The sequence below is a fragment of the Crinia signifera genome, chromosome 1 (genome assembly GCF_055691185.1).
Source record: "Crinia signifera chromosome 1, ASM5569118v1, whole genome shotgun sequence".
Lineage (NCBI taxonomy): Eukaryota > Metazoa > Chordata > Amphibia > Anura > Myobatrachidae > Crinia > Crinia signifera.
In genome coordinates, this window is record NC_139217.1 from 409,863,113 (window position 1) to 409,884,490 (window position 21,378).

A 21,378-nucleotide genomic window follows, 5' to 3' on the forward strand; every position below is an offset into this window, starting at 1 on the left:
GTTGTGTTTTTCTCTTTTTTCTTGGGTATTTATCCTATGAATTTGAGGAAAAAACTCCTGTTGAACAGCGCCTAGAGGACAGTGTTGGTACTTTTCTTTTTTGTAATTGGTGCAATGTGTTGAAACGGGTGACTTCGCGCATTTCAGCTCGCCACCTCCAGAGGTAGCTAGTGGAAATGATGATAGCACACCTGTCAGCAGAAACGATTGAATAGCAGCCAGTGTGCACAGAAGGGTGCAGTGAGGGGGAAAACAATTGAATAATGCTCTTTGAATTTAAGTGTGTGTCTACTCTGGGAATACGCACACTACAACCCCAAGGTAACCGTATCCGCTAGATTGGATGAAAGAGAAAATGGTAAAAGTAATTATAATTAGTATATATAACAGTGTAAGTTGTGCTAAACATTTTCTACCTTTGTAAGTTATTGCATCGGGTAAATTGAGCAGTTATGTAATGATATGATTATTTTAATTGTATTTCCATAGGGTGGTGCAAGCGCCGGCATTGTTGCGCACACGCTTAACTTAAGTCAGGCGAAGGTAAGAGCAAGAGTTTATTTGGAAACCTTTTTTTTGGGATTAGAATTTTCTGAAAAAACTAATGCCAGTCTTCTTGTCCTCAGACGTCTCTGTTATACACAGCAGTAAACCAATTGGCAGCTGGGTCTCTGACATCTGATAATGAAAAGCAAAATGCTCTGAAGACATTGCAAAGAGCAGCACAGCTATTTCCAGGTAACAAGCCTTTGTGCATTTATTTTTGACTCTGTGGGTGTTTTTAAGAAAAGTAACCATAAAAAAAGGATTTTAAAGTGCTGCGAGTTTGTTTATGATGATGGAACGCCTTGGCTGTTTAACTTCCCCTGCTGCGATTGATCAGCACCTTTTACATTTTCAGAGTTTTCATGATTTACTGGCCACAAACTTAGACTGTAAGGGCTGTTTCACACAGTACGGTTCCTGCCGCACGGTGAAATCCCGTACGGTCAGGGAGCCGCGCCGCACTCAGAATTTTATAATGGCAGGGATGGCCACAGCCCGGCAGCCGTCCCTTCCAGTGGGGGGATCCGGCTGCAGCCGTGCGGCCGGGCCGTGGCCGTCCCGTGTGAATGGACACAATAGTGTCCATTCACAACTGCTGAGTGCGGCACGGCTCCCTGGCCGTACGGGATTTCACCGTGCGGCAGGAACCGTACTGTGTGAAACAGCCCTAAAGCTATTTTGCAATGCAGTGAGGTTTCTTCATGTGGAACCAGGATTCTAGGGCCTCTATTTGAAAAATTGCTAGGGAAATATGGTATTATGAAGACGGATGGATTCTGAATCCCTTTTACAGGACCTGGTGCTGTCATCCTATCTGCTGGGAAGTATCCAATCAGCCACCTTTGGTACAATGACATGCATTACAATTTATTTGACAGCCTTGATGTCTACATAAATACAATATATAAGATCCGGCTTGAACTTATACTTCAGGAAACCCAAATATCTGTGACAGATTCCTCAAATGAATGTCAGCTGGCTCGGGGCATAAGTACAGTAGGATGTCCTCAACTCACAGATTCCAACTAATAACGCAACAAAATAATGGTCAGGATCAATGAGTCAGGGAATTTTGACATGTTGAATTCCCAGACCGATCACCGACCATTGATGTTCACTGCTGGGAATCCCGTCTCATATTCGTCATAAAATCCAATCCGTTTAATTCAATGCAATCTCTCCCACACCCTCCTGGATTATTGTAGATTGCTGGGTATGAGACAGCTATTTGGATCTGTTGCACCAGGAGCAGTTTGGGATAGAACATTTCTGAAACCAGTGCTCATGGAGATGGGGTCTGTTGACAGGGGTTCCCAATTTTTTTCTAATCACGGCACCCAAGAGTATCAGAATTTTTCAAAGCCACCCCTAGGCCCCCAAAAATATATAACTCAAATGAAGTAGATTGTGTTTATATGTGCTGCTTAGGTTCAGTTATGTGGTAAAAGGCAGGATTTGCTTATGATTGTACACATATTTTATGATTTGCAGCCACCAGCACTGGTTTTGTCCAGAAATAATTGATCATAAATAATTTGAATTGGTCCTGGACGACCAACCCGAGGCACCCCAGGGAGCCTAGGCGCACAGTTTGGGAACCACTGCTGTAGGACTTGATTTTGAATTGGACGCTGTTGCATCTGTGGCTTTATAGTACCTTTTCCCAATGTACATCCATGTATCCAGATATGCTCGGACTGATACACCCACTTTGTGTCTACCGAAACTGCAGTCATGCTTTGTGCATCTTTAGACACTCCCCATTGTATTACTGTTGAAACCAGCCCCTTGCTAGCTGCAGATCATACATGTTAGCATGTCCTCCAATCTGAGCAATTCAGGATCTCTAGGTGCACCATGTTTGGCCGTATCCTAGGCAGATGCATGGCCCTGCGGCAGCGGAATTGAAAATAGAAATAGACTGTGCAGTACAGTCTATTCCTACTATCTCATAACGAGGTGCCACCACCACCACACACCTTTCGTTGCACATGTCCCTGCAGCCGCCGATGTTGTATTGATCATATGAAATCACACTGCGTGTACCCTATATTACAATTTTAACTATGTGCTATCCGGCCTATGGCCAAATACACTGTACACATAGACATAGTCAATATTGTCTTGCCTGAATGGTCTATCTCTACTTGCGATACCAACCTCCCCGGGCTGCACATCGGTATCGCATGCAGGTATATGAATTTGACTCTTTAGTCAAAATCGTAATCCAAAATCGCACGGTGTGTACACAGCTTTGAGGTTCAGGTAGGTGTGCTATGTAGATTGAAGACAAGTTTGGCTTTCAGCCACATAAATGCTAGGTCATCAGTTATGCCATCAGTATCGCGTGCGTTCATGCCCAAGTGCAGTATGGCCACCTGAACGACTTTCTATTTCTTATTCCGATACGGATAAATTTCTATTGGTGACTATTTTACAGATCTGCTTGTTTGGTTAGTGTACACAGCTTCCACATTCCTGCATGTTCTATTAGTAAAGCTGTTAGTGAGCTATAGAATAGGTACAGCGTGATCTTATGTGGGGAAAGTATTTGGCTGGTACATTACTAAGACTCAAACCAGTAACCAGCCCTGTATAATATACAGTATGTCACAGCTGTCACACGTGGAGAAACAGAAAACCTGGGATACCCAGGGAAGAATTATTTTATTAATAGATACACAGATGCTGTATGAGATTTATAAAGGTGAAAGGTCAGATTGGGGGTCAGGTTTCAGATTTTAAGTAACTTGTTGGTTTATATTTATATTTTTGTATATCTGTGTTTTTGTGTGTGTAAGTACATATATATTACATTATGTCTAGATATAATGTGCATTGTCATAAATAAGTTACACTTTTTTTTATAACATAACCTAAAGATATTTGGAGGCAGCTTGTTTGTTTGTTTGTTTGATTTTCCTCTATAGAAACCTTTTATCTTGTGAGCTTGAGTGGTTATCGGGTTGCAGAACTTCTAATATCCTTAAACTTAATGACAGTGTTACCGTTATTCCTTTTCTATTTTGATACACTACTGCCCTCTTGTGTATACATATAGCAATATCATTTATTTTATGTCATTCATAATAGATTAATATAAATAGTTTAATATAAAATATAAATGTTTTTGTACAGTGTCACCATGTTTGCACCCAGATTGCTAGGGTGGTAATAATTAGGTTACAGTAAAATATGACTCTTGTCATTTTCTGTATGTTGCAACTATATACAGTGTATGTATGTATGTATGTATGTGTATGTGTATGTGTGTGTGTGTGTGTGTGTGTGTGTATAGCACAGAGTGGTCCAGCACAGCCACACATCCAATAAGTAGTTGCTCCGTGGGTGCCCGCAGCATGTAATCACATAACATAGAAGCCAAGAAAGAAGCAGCACTCCCAACGATTTTGTTAGTAATCTCTTATTTCAAAAAAGCACACTATAGCTATAGTGTGCTTTTTTGAAATAAGAGATTACTAACAAAATCGTTAGAGTGCTGCTTCTTCCTTGGTGTGTGTATGTGTATATATATATATATATATATATATATATATATATATATATATATATATATATATATATATATATATATATATATATATATATATATATATATATATATTATTATTATTATTATTTTTTTTTTTTATTTTTTTTTAAATACTTTTAGACCTCGACGACTAGTGTTTTAAAGGTGAGTCTATAAGTGGTGCACACAAATATACAATTTATTAAAAAAAAGGGAGGGTTACACATAAAATGGAATAAATAGTAGTAAAAAAATCCCAGTGGATGTATAAGAGCAAATTTCATATATCACAGAATTTATACGCAGAATAAAAAGCTATATATAAAAAGGTAACGCATGGATAAGAAGTGAGGTAGGTCTCAGAAGCTGCCCAACCTGTTTCATCATATGTGACTTTCTCAGGGGGTAGGGACAAACTGGCAGGAGCTCATTTAACAGGAAGGCAGTGTTACCTCACTTCCTGTTATCTAATTATCCAATTGTGTTCTACATAACACATACACATAAACTAGGGACCAAGTCTTTTGAAGTCCAAAGTGCATATATAGAAGACCCTGGTGCCATTGGAATCGAATAGTTGGTAAATGAGAGAAATCACTCAGCGGTACTGGTTTTCCAAAAAGGTGTATTGTGGCAAAATCGTTAAACGACGTTTCGGGGTTGGCACGCCCCTTTGTCAAGGTGGTAAGTGAAACCACCTTGACAAAGGGTGTGTCAGCCCCAAAACATCTGTTAACAATTTTGGTACAATACACCTTTTTGGAAAACCTACAAGTGCTAGTTTGGAGTGCCATCTATTGATGAACTTAAATACATATACTGTACATACACACTTGTGTAGAACACTTTTTTGGTGAAAGAGTTGTTGGTTGTGTGTGGTATTCCTGACTTACGTACTGCCATTCTGGTTAAACAAAACAAAAGGAGTAATGTTACACATTGAGCATGGCTTCACTATAGATATATTACATTGCCAAGTCTCCAACAAGCTTGTCTGGGATCACGTACAATACATTGGGGTGTATTCAATGCGGCCGGCAAGGAGGTTTAACCCCCACATGGCGGCCGCTGTTTAACCTCCACGCCGGCCGCTCGCCCTATTGAACTCGCTGGGGAAATCAGAGGACAGCGAGAATTCTTCCAAACAGCAAGGCTCGCAGCTAATGCAGGGAGCACGCTGCATTTAGCCGCGAGCCTTGCTGTATTAACGGCCACATACATAGTATTCAACTGATCCCTGGAACATGCCGTTTCCCCCCTCGCTAGGTTTTTGGAGTGAGGTGAGGGAAGGGCATGTGGCAGGGGGTCAGTTGAATACTGACCCTGCGAGCTGTGACAGCGAGTAGGCCGCCCTGCTCGCTGTCACAGTTCGCAGAAAACATTAAATACACCCCATTGTATGCAAAAGGACTGCATACAGTGTATCAAGCGGTTTTAATGGGATTGCGGGTGACTTCTTTCCTCAAAGTAGCCGCTCTAGTGTCTGGCTACCTTCCCAGTACAATGAGAGGGACATGTCCAAGCTCAAATTTTAATTGCGTTGGCGTTGTCAAGAATGTGTGGGCTACATACAAGAACAGCCAGTATTTACCCAGGTGCAATGCTACTCCTGATCAGCCATGTAATACCTTTAGGATGGAGAATTTTATATAATATCTATATATTTTTCTTTACAGATAATCCTGCAGTGTGGGCTGGACTATTGGCTGCTTGTCATGTGAGAGATGCAGCTTTGTACCTCAATAAAGCACCTGCCAAACACGCCGGACTTAGTTATAACTTTGTAGCCTCCATTAAATCCAAGCGTGAGTACCGGCTGACATTGTTACAGCTCATTCCTCATTACAAATGATTGCTATTGTCTGTGTATATATATATCCATTATAAACACAAGTCTGTGTATCCTTCATGAACTACAAACCCAGAGACTGATGACCCTCAGTCTGTTGTCTTGTACATACTATCCTACATCTTCGATTACATTCATAGCTTTTTTATATATTTTTCCAACTATACCTTTAATTGAGCAAATAAAACCAGTTTCTAGAGTTATATTGGTGGCGTGGGATATTATATAATGCTGGGTACTTGTTTCCTAGCAGGGCGCCCACTACGCTATTTGCTTTAAGAGACATACAATACAGCCTACATGATAATAGCAATGCAGAGATCAGTTACATACTGTACATTGGTAAACATATGGTAAGCCACCAGTCACTGCAAGTGATGTCTGCTCTGGTGGTCCTTCACTACATGATGCAATGCAGAGGTCTCTGGGGCAGATTTATTAAGCTTGGAGAAGAGATAAACTGGAGATAAACTGGAGATAAGGCAAAAGGAGATAAAGCACAGCCAATAAACTGTGTTTGAAAATGACAGTTGGGAGTTGATTGGCTGTGCTTTATCTCCTTTTGCTTTATCTCCAGTTTATCTCCAGTTTATCTCTTCTCCAAGCTTAATAAATCTGCCCCTCAGTTACATACTGTACATTGGTAAACATATGGTAAGTCATCAGGTACTGCAAGTGATCCCTGCTCTGGTGGTCCTACGCTACATGATAATAACAATGCGGAGATCTCCGTAAAATACAGTGGTAAATATATGGTAAGCCACCAGCCACTGCAAGGCATTTCTGCTCTGTTGGTCATACGCTACATGATAATAACAATGCGGAGATCTCAGTAACATACCATGGTAAATATATGGTAAGCCACCAGCCACTGCAAGGCATTTCTGCTCTGGCGGTCATGCAATACATGATAATAACAATGTAGAAATCTTGTACAGTACATTTTTAAATGAATTCATTAAATTCATCTGATAGACGTGTGTTTTGTAATATCTGCCATCTGCAGTGTTAACTCAGTAACTTTTCTATATCACTGCCCAAACCTCAGTGTGGTTAAAGCTATCTTTCACTTTACAGGTTTTGATGTGAATTTATCACTTTCAGGAAATTAATATAATAGATACAGAAGTGTCCTCATACATTATTATACAGCAAACAGCCCCTCCCAGATAGCATGAGATTCTGCTAGCACCAGGCATCTCTGCATATTTCAAGGGAAAATACATCTTAGTCGCATCGCGATTGGTCTAGCATGCACCAGGAGACTGTGCTGAAATATATCACTTTGAACACTTTTGTGTGAGACTGATTCTTTGAATTGAAGTACTACAATGCAGCGGCTGCAGGTTTTTACCATGCCAAACTCTATTGTACTAAATATACAGATTCAGTCGCACACAGATAAACAGGTGTGAAATTGGTCAGCACAGTCTCCTGGTGTGTCTCAGCTGCATCGAATTGCAACTGAGAGGCGTTTTTTTGAAAAAAAAATTGCAGCCAACACGTAGTTGCACTGAAACCTAGAGGATCACTAGCAACAGGCATCTCGTACTGTGAGGAGTATTGAGGCTAGATGTATGGGTATATATCTGTACTGTGAATAAAGTCGTACATAGCTCATTTTCCACCAACTCAGTCATTCTGCATCCCACAGTGAAAAAAATTCAGTTGATGAAATCCTGTAGTGATAACATTATGTTAAATACTTAATGCCTTTTAAAGTGATCCGATTTCGTCATTTCTGTTAATGCAGTGTTACCGTGGTATCAGCTGCTTATACCCACGCTGGAAAAGTCATGATGCCAATTTGATGGATTTAACTACAGTCAAACTTAAAAACAACCTATTTCTGATGCGTAAGATTGTTCCAGGTTGTCACAAGTTACAATTAAATTGCCAGAATGATCGCAGCTTGGAAATAGCTAAATATTTATTACCATAAGTAAGACTGCAGTACGTGATTCAGTACACTGTCACGTAAATCACAGTATATACAGCACCCGTGGGTTAGGCTTCAGTTTGTCAAACAATTGTTTTTTTCAGGCCTCATTAATGGATAACGCTACATACAATAAATTAGTTTCAAGTGTAATTCAATACCCAGTTGTACTTAATTGATGATTGTTTTTTCCCAATCTGGCCAGTCCCCTGGAGGCTACAATGCACAAGTGTTTCCTACTAATTCAGGCGGTTCACACAATGTGTCATTGACATCTTTTCCCCATAAACCTTCTATTTGCAGATGTATCAAGTTGACAGGTGGACAGAAACCACCAAACTGTCTGCTTTACACAGAGAAGAGGTACTATGAGAGACAAGTGTCTAGCTGCACTGAGGTTATACCAGACTAGGGAAATCCTGAACACTGTAAATAAAGTTGTGCATTGTTGCACAGCTTGTTAGATGAGGTTACGGTATAGTGGATTATTTATTTATTTACAGTTTGTTATATAGAGCAGCAGATTCCGTTGCGCTTTACAATTGTAGACAGTGATAAAACAAACTGGGTAACAACAGATAGACTTGGAGGTAGGAGGGCCCTGCTGCAAGCTTACAATCTATAGGGATAGATAATCTCTAGGTGGACCACTAATAGTCAACAGTGACTAAGTCGACATATCATAGATTCATATTTCCAGAAGGTCAATTTAAGGTTGACATTGACATGGTTGACACATATTGTTTATGTGGTTTTTTGTGTCTATGTCGATATGGACACCGTAAGAGTGTCGCTGCGCTCACTATGCTTTCAGGCACACTATTATATTCTCACTCTTTGCCCACTTGGATAGTAAAGTATGATCCAAGTCAACCTCAACCTACCCCCCAAAAAAAGTGAAAAACTCCTGTTGAACTTTAAAGTATCAACCATGTCCATGTCGACCATAAGCTTGTGTCGACCTTCTGTCAATGCCGACCATTTCCATGTGTCGACCATCATTGGTTAAACGAGACCTTGTCTAACCACTATAGTAACTAAACGAAAGTTGTTTTTTTAGTGAAGTTTTTTGAATAAACACTTTTTCTTTTTACATTTTTTTTAAAGCAGGGGATGGTAAGTGCCATCCAAAGTGTGTTTTCATTAATACTTAGGGGCAGATTTATTAAGCTCGGTGAAGTGAAAAAGTGTCTGGTTTTTATCACCGCCCAATCAGCTCCTAGCGGTGAAGTTACGGGCTTGGTTTGAAAAATGACAGGTAGGAGCTGATTGGCCGGTGATAAAAACCAGACACTTTATCACCTCACCGAGCTTAATAAATCTACCCCTTAGTACCTGTATTGGAAGCTATTTATACCAAGCTCCTCTTTATGTAAAGGGGTACATAAAGGGGGTCATGGCTGTCGATCCCCGCCAACAGCCGTGATCCTGGCCCGTTTGCGGTCAGATCGACCGCATAATAACAGACGGGATTCAATGTCCCGTCTGCCAATGGGCGCAAAGGGGGTGTGGCCACGAAAACGCCCGTAGATTGTCTATCTGCGGCCCGGATAACGACAATCCACGGCCATTATCGGCAGAACGGGCCCGACCGCTTCTTAAGTCAGGCCCGTTCAGCCATGATCCCGCATCAATGCTGTCGTTAATAACAGCAGTGAATAGGGAGCCGCCGCTATTTCCCACGTCGAAAATGGCGGCGGCACATTGCTTTCCCCCCTTAATTTTTTAAAAATCTCTCTTCTGGTTAGTTTGGATTATGTTTTTTTTTTTGTTACGTTTAAAAGAGTGATGTATCCATTAAATCTAACAGTGCTATCCCTAAGAGTGTGCCTAACACCGGTAGAGAACATAGGTACTAATATATGTTCTGTATTGAATGGAAGAAAGAACTGATTACATTAGATGTTTGTTTCCTATATTTCTGTATTAGATTATTGTGTTCATGAGACTAATATGTGCATTGTTTTCTGTGCAGTGGAAAGAACAAAGAAACTTCCTGACAGTTACGTTCTGTCCCTGGAGACTTGGTCATTGTGTCAGGCTATTGGTGTATTAAATGCTGAAAATAGATTATCGGAGGCCGAGGAGCTTTGCGCAAAAGTAAGTCTACATGCTGGAGGTGTTTCATTGTCCATAACGTGCAGTAATAAACATATGGTGGTACTCCTGTTACTATAGCCGTGTAGTGTACTGTGTTTGGCATTGTATTCTTGGCATATAATTGATGAAACCTATATATATGGTATATATGTTGTAGACCTGAAACATGGGGTTATGATTGCAATCAAGATTTGTTTGCAGGTGCTAAGCATCAGATATGCAAGTAATGGCTCCAAACAGGCATTTCTTTATATTCTGTTCTCATGAAGGTGTATTAGCCTGTGGCTCACCATGTGTTTTTTTGTTGTTTTTTTTTTCACGTAAACAGGAATTTAGTTAAATGAGCCCGATATACAGTAAATCAGTGAATTTCCTGTAGAAATATTATCCTTTTAAATATTTTAGGTTATATTACAGCAGAAATGTACAGTACATACCATTAATTTATACATATGCATTAAGTTGTTTGTCTGGCAGAGAAAGTAACAGCCAGATCTACATGTAAAGGAACAGGTTTAGAACAACACATACAGTAATCTCCGTATCACAGGTGTGACACTTGTCCAATATGGTGTTCAAGATCGGGTTGATTTTTACTGCCTATATTTTTTTTCTGTCTGATAAATGAAAATTCACTATCTATTTTTATTAACCATTTACTGGCCGCAATTTTACTCCGGACCCGCCAGTTGTATACAGTAATAAGTAGCACCCATGGTACCGGGTTGCCTGCACTCTCCTAGTGAAGTGGGAGGGGCTTTGATGACTTGGGGGGTAGATGTATCATCTTGTGCTTAAATCATAGGACCTTCTTCACCACATTATTGCAGTGAAGCGTGTCTTCACATCGCCAGAATGTATTATTATTTCATTATACCATATGGGAGTACGTAAACTCACCCCGCCGGGGTTAACCGTCTTCCCGTATCGGATGTGATTTGTCTCTCCGGCCTTCTTCCACCGCGCTGGCTGATCTAAGAGTGTATGCGCTGGGTAATGTTTGCTTGGGATGCTGTGAAATGGATGGCGCTGTATTCCCGGCACATGCGCTGTTTTAGTTTGAAGATGCCGAAGACCAGCAAGCGCCGTTTAGCATTAGAAGGTTGGAGACCTGCAGCGCCACATCAAGAGGGCGAAGAAAAGAGCGATACAGGTGTGCACATACATACCTACGGGCGGTTCATAAATGAGAGGTATTATTTAAATAATATCTGCGCCAATGTGACACGTGCCCCGTATCGCCGCTGCCACGGGTCCTGCATCGTGGGAGTAATACATCAGGGGAAAGGCTATCCCTTGACATAACGTGCGGGGATAATGCACGTTACCCATGAACGCCAGTTAATACATCCAACCTCAATTCTTTATGAAACACATTGGGGTAAATTTACTAAAGCTTCAAAAAATGAAGAGGCAATGTTGCCCATAGCAACCAATCAGTCTGTCTATCACTTTATAGGATGCAAAAGAGAAATAATAGACACACTCTAGTTGGTTGCTATAGGCAACATCGCCTCATTTTAGAAGCTTTTAATAAATATACCGAATTGTGACTGTGATGACAAAGATTATGGCATTGGGTAATGAGTAGCGATGTCATGCCATCTTGCTTGTGACGCTTTAATCCAAAAGTAGGCAAGTATGATGCTCCGTTCCTTGCAGTAGGTTATGGATTTTTTGGAGCAGGTCTCTTTTAAACTTTTTTTTTTGTACGTTTTTAATTTTTCAGGCATTGCAGACCTTCCCAGACCAGCCATCTTTATTTATGCTGCTAAGGCAAGTGCAGTTCAAACGCCTGTTAGAGTCTCAAGCTGTATTGTCCGAGTCCGTTCTGGAGGAGCTCCAGAAGACTGTGATGGCTAACTCCAATTCGCATACTGCCTGGCATGTGAGTCCCAGTTTCTGGATATTCTGCAGTTATGAGATGTTTATTGAATCTTCTTTAGGTGTACACAGGATGTGCAGACAATGCCACAGTCCAGGACACACAGCGCATGGTGTGGTACAGTTGTTGCCACAATGGCAACCATTTATAGCTTGCAGCTTGTCTCTACACTAAAAGGCCCGCATCTTCCCACCCCCAGATGCTTGTTCATTGATTTCTTGACATCACAGTGGTGGTAGACGCATCTGTGTCCTTCTATAGCACTGGATGTACACAGTCTTCCACTTCCTATATCAGTTACAGAGCATTGAGGACGCCAGTAATATTTTTGAATACATTTTTTAAGTATTAATTAGACAGGCTTTTAGGTGTACGCTTACATTTTTGTTTTTTTATTTACGGTCTTTGTACTTATTAGTCTTTTAAGGTGCCTACACACTAGAAAGATCTGCGATCATAAAATGTGTGCATAAATTAGCCTTCAAATCTTTTATTTGTCCTGGACAAAAGATTTCAGGCAAGCGCCCATCTTTACCAAAGAATTTTCTTTAGATCCCGTGTTCGTTTCTATGGATCTTTTGTTAAATCTTCTGATCTTTATTGCAGCACGTAAGATCAGAAGATTTAGCAAAAGATTGACCGATTATCAGTAAACATCGGACAATATATCAGACGATTTATCGGAAATCGTCCAATCGTCCAAAAAATCGTTCTAGTGTGTGGGCACCTTTATACTAATGGTGTGTACACACATGGTGAGATTGCCTTGCTATTCGACTTAAGATTCGAGTGCTGTACAATCTTTGCTAACTCTGTACTATTTCCATACAATTCATGCTATCTACATTCGATTTGCACTATATAGTCATTGCTGCCCTGTCTATCTGGGTTTCGATTTGTGCTGTCACGGGAGCGCACATCGGGATCGCAAGGTAAAAAACCTGTGTGATCTGCATGATATCTGCATATGATCTGCATGCGATTTTGACTATTTAGTCAAAATCTAATGTCAAATCTCACCATGTGTACACAGTCATTTTTGTAGATTATACTTGTTGCTTACTTCCAGGCATTAGTCACAGTCTTTACATGTGTATATAATGATGTATATTGTCTGGGATCCGGATGATAGGGACAGTCAGTATGCTGACACCAATAGCTCAGCATAGGCAAATGTCAACAAGTCAACGACTGACCCATGAGAAGTTCAACATTGAGTTTTTAACAGTAATTTGTGCTGAGCGCAGGGTAGCGGAGCTGAACCAAAGCAAGGCCAGCAAAACACTAGAATAATTTGGGGTCCGTGTGCTCAGTTGTCGTCAAAAAAAAAAATGCACGTCAACCTTTTCAGGCGTCAACTTTTTCCATGTCAACCTTCTGCTTTTGTCAACTTTGTCAATGCCACTCTTGTGCATGTCAACCTTTTCGGCCTATTGACCGTCGACTTTAATTCTGTCTATTGTGGATACAGTGAGGATTTATTTGCAGAGTGAGCGGCAGGAAGTGAGAGCATCTGGGAGGTAATGGGGTAGCTCCCCTAAAATGCAGGTGTGTTGCACAGTTTCGGGTGTGTGCGTTATCCTGTGACTGCGTGTTTTACGCAGTTGTAGAAGCTCCGATGGCTTTTGTGAATTAAGCCTCTGAGCAACCCCATAGTTGTGATGAGCATTCTGAACGACTACAGGGTTTTTCAGGGGCTTGATGTCGCGTCTTTTTACGCAAGCGGCAGATCAGAGACGCAGTCTGTAAGTCACTCTATACAAATATCCAATGCTTCGGTATTCTCATATTTGTACAAATCCGCTACATACGCCACTGAATCAGACCTTAAGCAATGTAAGTCATGAGCATGGAATCGCAAAGACAGGTTCCCACTGCTAATTTGGACCTTGACCGCTTTAGCTGCTACTTAAATATCCAGCACAGCCGGGGCCACAGGACTGCAATACTCAACATTCTCTGAGGTTACATTGCCGAGCAAGATAAAGTACTGGGGTGACTGCACTTAGTTGTAGAGTTAGTACTGTTACTTTATGCTGAGGCTTCGCGATTGAAATGCTGCAGTTACCTCAAGCCATATGATTTCACCGTAGTCAAGATAGTCATTTCTAGATTGGGTTTTCTTATGTGGAAGAGATTTCCATCTAAGGCACTTGTATACTTGTCCTTGGAAGTTGTGAAACAATTAAGTTTGAGGCTGTTGATAAAACTCATAGTGATTCATCTCCCAGCCCACACTGACTCGCACAGCTGCGACATACAGCAAACTTTTTGTTTCATTATTGAAGCTATGAGTACCAACATCATATTTGTTATTGAAGTACAGAAAGACTGTGACTCATGTTCTGTACAGTGTTATGCACAGGTGTGTGTGTGTGTGTATGTGTGTGTATGTATGTGTGTGTGTGTGTATACATTTCTGCCAGTGTCTTGTCTTTTCCCCATTGTCGGTCCTGGACAAGTAGCTTGGGGCTACATGAAGCTGCTAAAGTGTTACAGCCCTTACCAGATATTGACATTAAGAGCTTTTCTGTGTCATTTGGTTATTTTATAAAATATATTTAATGTAATAGTGAAAAATAATGCATCCATGAGTTTCCTGCTGGAGCACTGGTTGACTTGTGTCTCCGCAGTTGCACTTGTCTTAAAATATAAATGGATGTTTAAGCAGCTTTGTCGTCAAGAAGTTAGTCAGGAACCCTACATGATGTCTATGCAGGTGTGATAGCAGACTAGCACAGGAACATGCAGAGCACATTGCCTATTTGTGTTTCCCTTTGATGACATTGTGCTTTGCTCTTATTTCAGTGGTTGGCTGAGGTGTACCAGTCTCAGGGCATGATGATGGGGGCAGAGATGTTCTACAGGAAGAGTTTACAGCTGGCATCTCAGCAAGGGGACTGGAGTGGGAAACTCTCCAGTCTGCTGCGATTAGCTCTACTTGCTCTAAGAGTTTGTATGGTAAGTCTCTGCCATATTCCAGCCCTCAGTTCTATGCTCGGCCCTGCAGCAATTTATAGCTCAAATATATACTGTACGGAGAACAAGCCTAAGCTATTAGGTTACATGAACTCTACCTATTACTGCATCTGAAATTAGCAACAAAAACACCACCCAACTTTAACCACTGAAGTGGTATGCCCGGAAATTTTCCGGGCTCAGCCGCACTGCCGCAGCGGGCTTTCCTGGAAAATTTCTGGGCATGCCACTATGTAGTAGGTGCGCGCCAGTGGTGCCTCCATCGGAGCACCACTGGCGCACTACCTTTAGGTTTCACTGTATTCATAGTCGTATGGCAGTACTGTATGTAATGCTTTGCTTGTACATTGGGGCCTCTTTTAGGTGAAATTCTGTACCAGTTCATAATGAAACAATCCTGAGAATTTAGTAAGAACTCTTAAGTTGGCAGTCAGGTGGAGGCGGACCAATTAGGAATGCTCTGTAAAAATGTTTTGACATTTTTCTCTTAATTCAGGCTAAGGTTTCTGACCCTCGCTGGCCAGCGCTCCTGCAGGAGGCTACAAGTGAAGTTCTGAAAATGACGTCTTGTCCATTGGCCTTCCTGCTTCAGGGTATTCTGCAGTTCAGTACTAAGGGATCGCGGTGAGTAAGGCACATACAGTAGATACCTAGATACCCAATGTTATTGTTTCTTCGTATAATCCTTTCATATACCAGTGAGAGTACATGAACAGTATGTTAGCATTATATATAATGAATAAGTCTTTGACGTACTGGATAGATGTACTAAGAGCAACACTGATGCCGCCAAATAGGCTTTATTGCCGATATACTTGCATATTTCTGAATTATGTATAAACAGTGTAAATGCAAAGCAAATGTATTGAAATGTCGAAGCATGTCTACTAAATTGTCACACATGTCTTATATAAAAAAGTCCCATCTAGCACCTGAGGTTTAATGTAATTGATCTCTATCTATCTATCTATCTACCTATCTACCTACCCACTGTTGCCTCCAAGTTTTTTCACATGCTGTTCCCTATCACTACAATTATCTACCTGGGGGGAGATGGTTTTGTCAGCAGTGATGGATGTTTTTTTTTCTTGGGGTGGGGGGGAAGGGGGGGGGGCGGTGGAGAATCTGGATGATCAGTTCAGTTCCGTTTATGTTGAGCTTCATAGAGCACTCAGACATCCAGGAGGAGATGGCATAGAGACAGATGGATACCCAAGAGAGGACAGATGGGGAACTGTCAGGGGAGGAGAGGTATAGTTGCGTGTCATTGGCTTGAAAGCCAAAGGAGCTTATGAGCTCACCCAGGAAAGAGGTGTACATGGAGAAGAGAAGGGGGCATAGGACAGGTTGGAAGGGGGTGAGGTGGAGCAAGGGACAGACAATGAGAAGGGGCAGTTAGTGAGGTAAGAGGTGATCCAGGCCAGAACAGTGCTAGAGAGGCCAATAGCCTGGAGGAGGAGGAGGAGGATGAGGAGAGGATGACCCACAGTGTCTAAACCAACAGAAAGATCCAGGAGGATAAGTTGTGAGAAGTGACCCCTGGACTTGGCTGAGAGTAGGCCATTTGTGACAAAAAAGGGGGGATGCAGGTGCACTGTGCAACCATTGCTGCTAACATATTATATATATTATTAAATTATCATGAAAGAGGTTGTTAGCATATATATGGCCAAAGATATGAACCTGCCCACCAACGTTGAGGTCACCTCTGTCAGGTAGGTCCCTAACACTCTGGGGTTCGAGTCTGAAGTGCAGGGCACCACCAAACCTGCGCCCCAAATGTGAACCCCAGGGTGTTAGGGTCCTGCTTGAAGTTCATATCTTTGGCCAAATGAAAACCGGCTGGAAGGAGAGGATGGTGGGGGCAGGAGGAAATTTCATGGCAGGTGGAATTCAGTGTCAGTGAGGGAGGATGGGAAGAGGGGATTTGTCTTGTGCTTCTAGGTATTATGAATCAAAGTAACCACACAGGAACTTAGGCCCCCTACTGCTCTTGTACCCAACTGATAGGCAGCAAGCGCCATATTTGTGCTTCCTCTTAAAGATGTTGGTATGATTGTGGCATGGCCACAGCGTAAACATTTTTTCTTCTTTTCATCGCATAACATGCCATATGCATCAAATCATGCAGAGAGTACCAACCAGTCAGCCTCTAACTGCCATATTACAGGCTGTGCTTCAAAAATGCCAGATAGGAGCTATTTGTTCTGTACTTTCTCTATCTCCAAGCTTTAATAAATTTCTCCTTAAGTTACAAATAAAAATATCAACATGAGGATTTTGTAGCAGTGGCTATAACATACTACCTTTGATTTGTGTGTTGGTGTTTTGCAGCCCCATTTGTGGATATGTACAGTAGGAGGGTTTTCTATGTATTGTGTTCTTCTGAGTATGACTATAACACCTCCTTCTGTCCATTCTGTATACACACAGCTAATCAGACAGCGTGATACATTGGGGTCAATTGTATATTCTGCATTGGCTAGTGCTATATTTAGATTTCTCATTATTGGGATAGCACTGCTGACATCACTACTGTCTTTAATATTGCATGCGCATAAATGAGTCATGGAAATATCCCTCCTAATATTGTGTAGCTTTTGACGCATTCTTTAGGGAAATAGAGGGAAGTCTACCTCCGGTGGTCAGGCTAAATTCTCCTGTCTCCTTTGTGAATTCATCACATTGTTTATAAGGTTCCACAGAATTGCAGCATCAGATAGTACATATAACACATTATATATACCAATAGACATACGTGTGAGGGTCTGTGTCTGACGCTGGGGGGGATCAGGCTGTCGCAGACCTTTCCTCTCTGATACGGAATGTTCTGTAATGTTCAGGCATCTGTGATTTATGAGAATTTCTAAAATGATACTTTTACCATCGTTAAAATGCTGATATGCTTTTTTTTTAACTAAAGGTTTAAGTAATTTCTGTATATTTATCCAAAATCCACAGTAAATTTTCCTATAACACTATTTTGCTGATATCTCTTTTGGGACAAACTTTTCTAATCTGTAACTTAAAAATGGTGGATTCTTCCAGGCCTACCCTTATGAGCTTCTTGTCGTAGATCGAGCATTGCACCTGGAATTGATGTTAATGGCTTTCAAGTCTCCTCCTATTACCCATTGGTTCTAGCTTAGATTATGTGCTGGAAGGTTGTCTTTTAACAGGTCCTCCTGTCAAAGGAATCCAACATCCCATTTGGATTTACAGTAACCTCAGAGAATGGTAATCAGTGGTTGCCTAGGTGCTTTTCATTAACATCCTGTATGGAGGCTTCGAGACATCCCCATAGAGTTTCCTGGATGGCTGGTGCATAAGACCAAACCGCTTTTGTAATGGAGTTCTCAGGTTTCCTGCTCCAGGATTTATCTGCTTTGTTCTCTTTGCTATCTGGAAGCTGGTGCTGTACTGCACTGGGGACAGGACTTGCACAGCAGAAAGATGTCTCTTGTTAACCTTCCTAGGTGTTCGGGTCTTTTTTGACCCATATGAAATGCCCTAGTTTCATCATAGGAAGTTTAAACTACCCTCCCTCCTGTTTGAGTACATCTCCCAGGTATGAATGTGCTTTTCGTGGCCTTCACAGAAAGGATTTAATGGTGAGGATATAAATCCCTGTATATAGTCATCAATGACCAGTAAATAATAGATGAGCTTCAAGTGTATGTTTATGGGAAGTATTTTATCAGCTGCACAATTATTCATTCACAGTCTAGTTTAATAGTTATCATATAGTGTTGCCGTGAATTTGCTGAGGCATTCTCCCTGCGCTGCCACCCTACTGGAAGGTGCACCATGTTACTAACTTCAGCTGGTCAGTGCCGCATTTGGTGGCAAGGCTCTTTCTCTGGGGGTTGTGATTTGGGGCAGGAGGTTTATGCCACAGTGGCATCACGGTTTGGGAATATTTGACGGACAGGGTTACTCGACCAATGCGAGGTGAGGGGCATCTATACACAAGCCGCTCAGTGAGGACTGAGTGTCATGAGGAGACATTGGAGGTGCTAGCTGGGTCCCCACAAACACTGCAGAGATGCAGCTGCTCCTGGTCTAACCATCCAATAGATCAGTTAAGGATGAATTGGAAGACACAGTGGCTGTGAGGTGAACACATGTGTGGGGGTGGTGACATAGTGCCTGGAAATGTACACATGGTGGGGTGGGAGAGAACACGGGGGTGTGACACAGTAACTGGGCGAGAACACAGGGGGGGGGGGTCACAGTAGCTGGGAGAGAACACAGGGGGCATGACACAGTGGCCTGGAGAGAACACGGGGGTGTGACAGTGGCTGGGAGAGAACACAGGGGGCGTGACACAGGGGCTGGGAGAGAACACTGGGGGTGTGACAATGGCTGGGAGAGAACACGGGGGGGTTATCAGTGGCTGGGAGAGAACACAGGGGGCGTGACAGTGGCTGGGAGAGAACACTGGGGGTGTGACAGTGGCTGGGAGAGAACACGGGGGTGTCAGTTGCTGGGATAGAACACGGGGGGTTTCAGTGGCTGGGAGAGAACACAGGGGGGTGTAACAGTGGCTGCGAGAGAACACAGGGGGCGTGACACAATGGGTGGGAGAGAACACGGGGGGGGGGGGTTCAATGGCTGGGAAAGAACACGGAGGTGATGCAGTGGCTGGGAGAAAAAATGGGGGTGGTGACAGTGGCTGGGAGAGAAAATGTTGGTTGTGACAGTGGCTGGGTGAGATCACAGGGGGGTTTGACACAGTGGCTGGGATAGAACAGAAAGATGGTGTAATAAATGATGGATAGCGTTGAAAGGGAAACATTTCAGAACGGGGGTAGATAGAGACACAGGAAGGCAGTAGAGGGTGCAGATAGAGCCAGAACGGGTAACAGAGAGACAGAATTGGATACACAGAAGCAGAGGGGGTACAGAGACAGTAGGGGGTACAAAGAGAGGCAATGGGGCACAAAGAGGCAGAAAAAAGCACAGATAGAGGCTGAAAGCAAATGGTCCTGGATTCAGGAGGGGGGTGTCAGGGGTCTGCCCGGTTGTACCTACAGGCCAACACCAATATAGTTACTGACTGTAAAATTATATAGTATGGGCGATAGTGACATTCCAGGGGTGGATAAAATCTACAACTTGCCTAGGACCCCACAGAATGATAATCTGGCTGTGCTGCGGTCATCTGTTGCTGCCGGCCCCCGCTGCACTTGTCAAACTGTATGGCAGGCACTGGCAGTGTGCAGTACGGCTCTTCTGTCTCCAGTGCACCTAAGTCAGGTGACTCCCTCCTTCTCCTTCCCATGCTCCTGTATGACAGACAGGCAGCAGCAGGCTCTTCAATCTTCAGTACCGCACCCTCTCCCCTTCCCTTCCTGTGGGCATTTTGTGTAAGGGGCATTACTACTGTAAGGGCATTATGTGTATTAGAGGTACTGCTGCGTTTCATAACAATAATAAGGGACGCTATTATGTGCTGTAATATAAATCGGGGCACTACACTTGGGGAAATGTGAATGAGATGGCATTACTGTGTGTCCTTTCAGCCCATGCTGTCTTTTGTATTAAATAAGAGAAGAAGTACCTCCGGTGGCACCATTATTTACTGTAAATTCATCAGTTGCGGCATCCTCATTTAGCATGTGTATCCCAGACACTTCATCTACCCCTTCCCATCTCTGTTCGCTTGCTGACTCACGAGGTCTTTCCTGATCATTGCTGCAGAATGCCCCATATTATTTCTTCTGTGACATGTGGAAAGCGACTTTATTTAAATCAATTATCCAAGTGTGCGACTGCAAAGCCCTACACAGATTAATGCCTACTGCTTGCAGGTCCAAGATTAGTCATTTACCAGATTCATTATCTTCCACAGTTTGTCGAAAATACATGATTTCCTTAAGCAATCTTGCTGAAGTGGATGCCTGTTGTGGTGTCTGCTGCTGACTCGCTGAGTGGATATTTTAGTCACCAAACCCGCAAGTTATATAAAGTGATATTAATTATACAGGAGATACTGCTAAAATGATGTGATCACTAAAAAGTACTGGCCTTTCCTATTACTCTTGTAGGCAGTTTAATGCATTCCTTTACTGCAGCTCTGACTGCAGAGAATTTGCCAGCACTGATATAATGTAATGGCCTTGTGTGCAAATATAATTGTTATTACTGAAGTAATACATTCTATTTGTGCATACATTATCGACCTATACCACACCTATGTATTACTTTATGGGGTTATTTGCTTCCTGTTAGGACATAATACAGGTCATGAGAGAAATTCCACAAATCACTTAAGGTGCCCACACACGGTACAATTATTGTATTCAATTTGGTTTCGATCACATAGCATCGCATACATATTGCAATGCAATGAGATGAGATCTAGCACAAAAAGTAAGTGCAGCACAAAGTTTTTGAGCAGTGCGGAGAGATGTGTGACGGGAGCGCGCATCTCATCGCACCCAGCAATTGTACCGTATATGGGCACCTTTACTGACAGATTTGTTTATTATTATTATTTTTGTGTTTATTTATTTATTAGTGTTCATTCTAGCACCCGCCATCTT

General features: G+C 42.2%; 1 protein-coding gene across 2 annotated transcripts in view; it reads left to right on the forward strand.

The window, feature by feature from the left end:
• Nucleotides 1-15,474, forward strand: part of SKIC3 (SKI3 subunit of superkiller complex) — an 83,818-nt gene extending 68,344 nt beyond the window's left edge. For both annotated transcript variants that reach the window (XM_083151763.1, XM_083151762.1), the window contains exons 33-39: nucleotides 490-543; nucleotides 627-738; nucleotides 5,755-5,883; nucleotides 9,842-9,966; nucleotides 11,696-11,854; nucleotides 14,660-14,812; nucleotides 15,327-15,474. In XM_083151763.1, coding sequence (XP_083007889.1) covers nucleotides 490-543; nucleotides 627-738; nucleotides 5,755-5,883; nucleotides 9,842-9,966; nucleotides 11,696-11,854; nucleotides 14,660-14,812; nucleotides 15,327-15,458 — 864 coding nt within the window. In that variant the 3' untranslated portion in view covers nucleotides 15,459-15,474. The remainder of the gene's footprint in view (nucleotides 1-489; nucleotides 544-626; nucleotides 739-5,754; nucleotides 5,884-9,841; nucleotides 9,967-11,695; nucleotides 11,855-14,659; nucleotides 14,813-15,326) is intronic.
• Nucleotides 15,475-21,378: the final 5,904 nt, after the last annotated feature.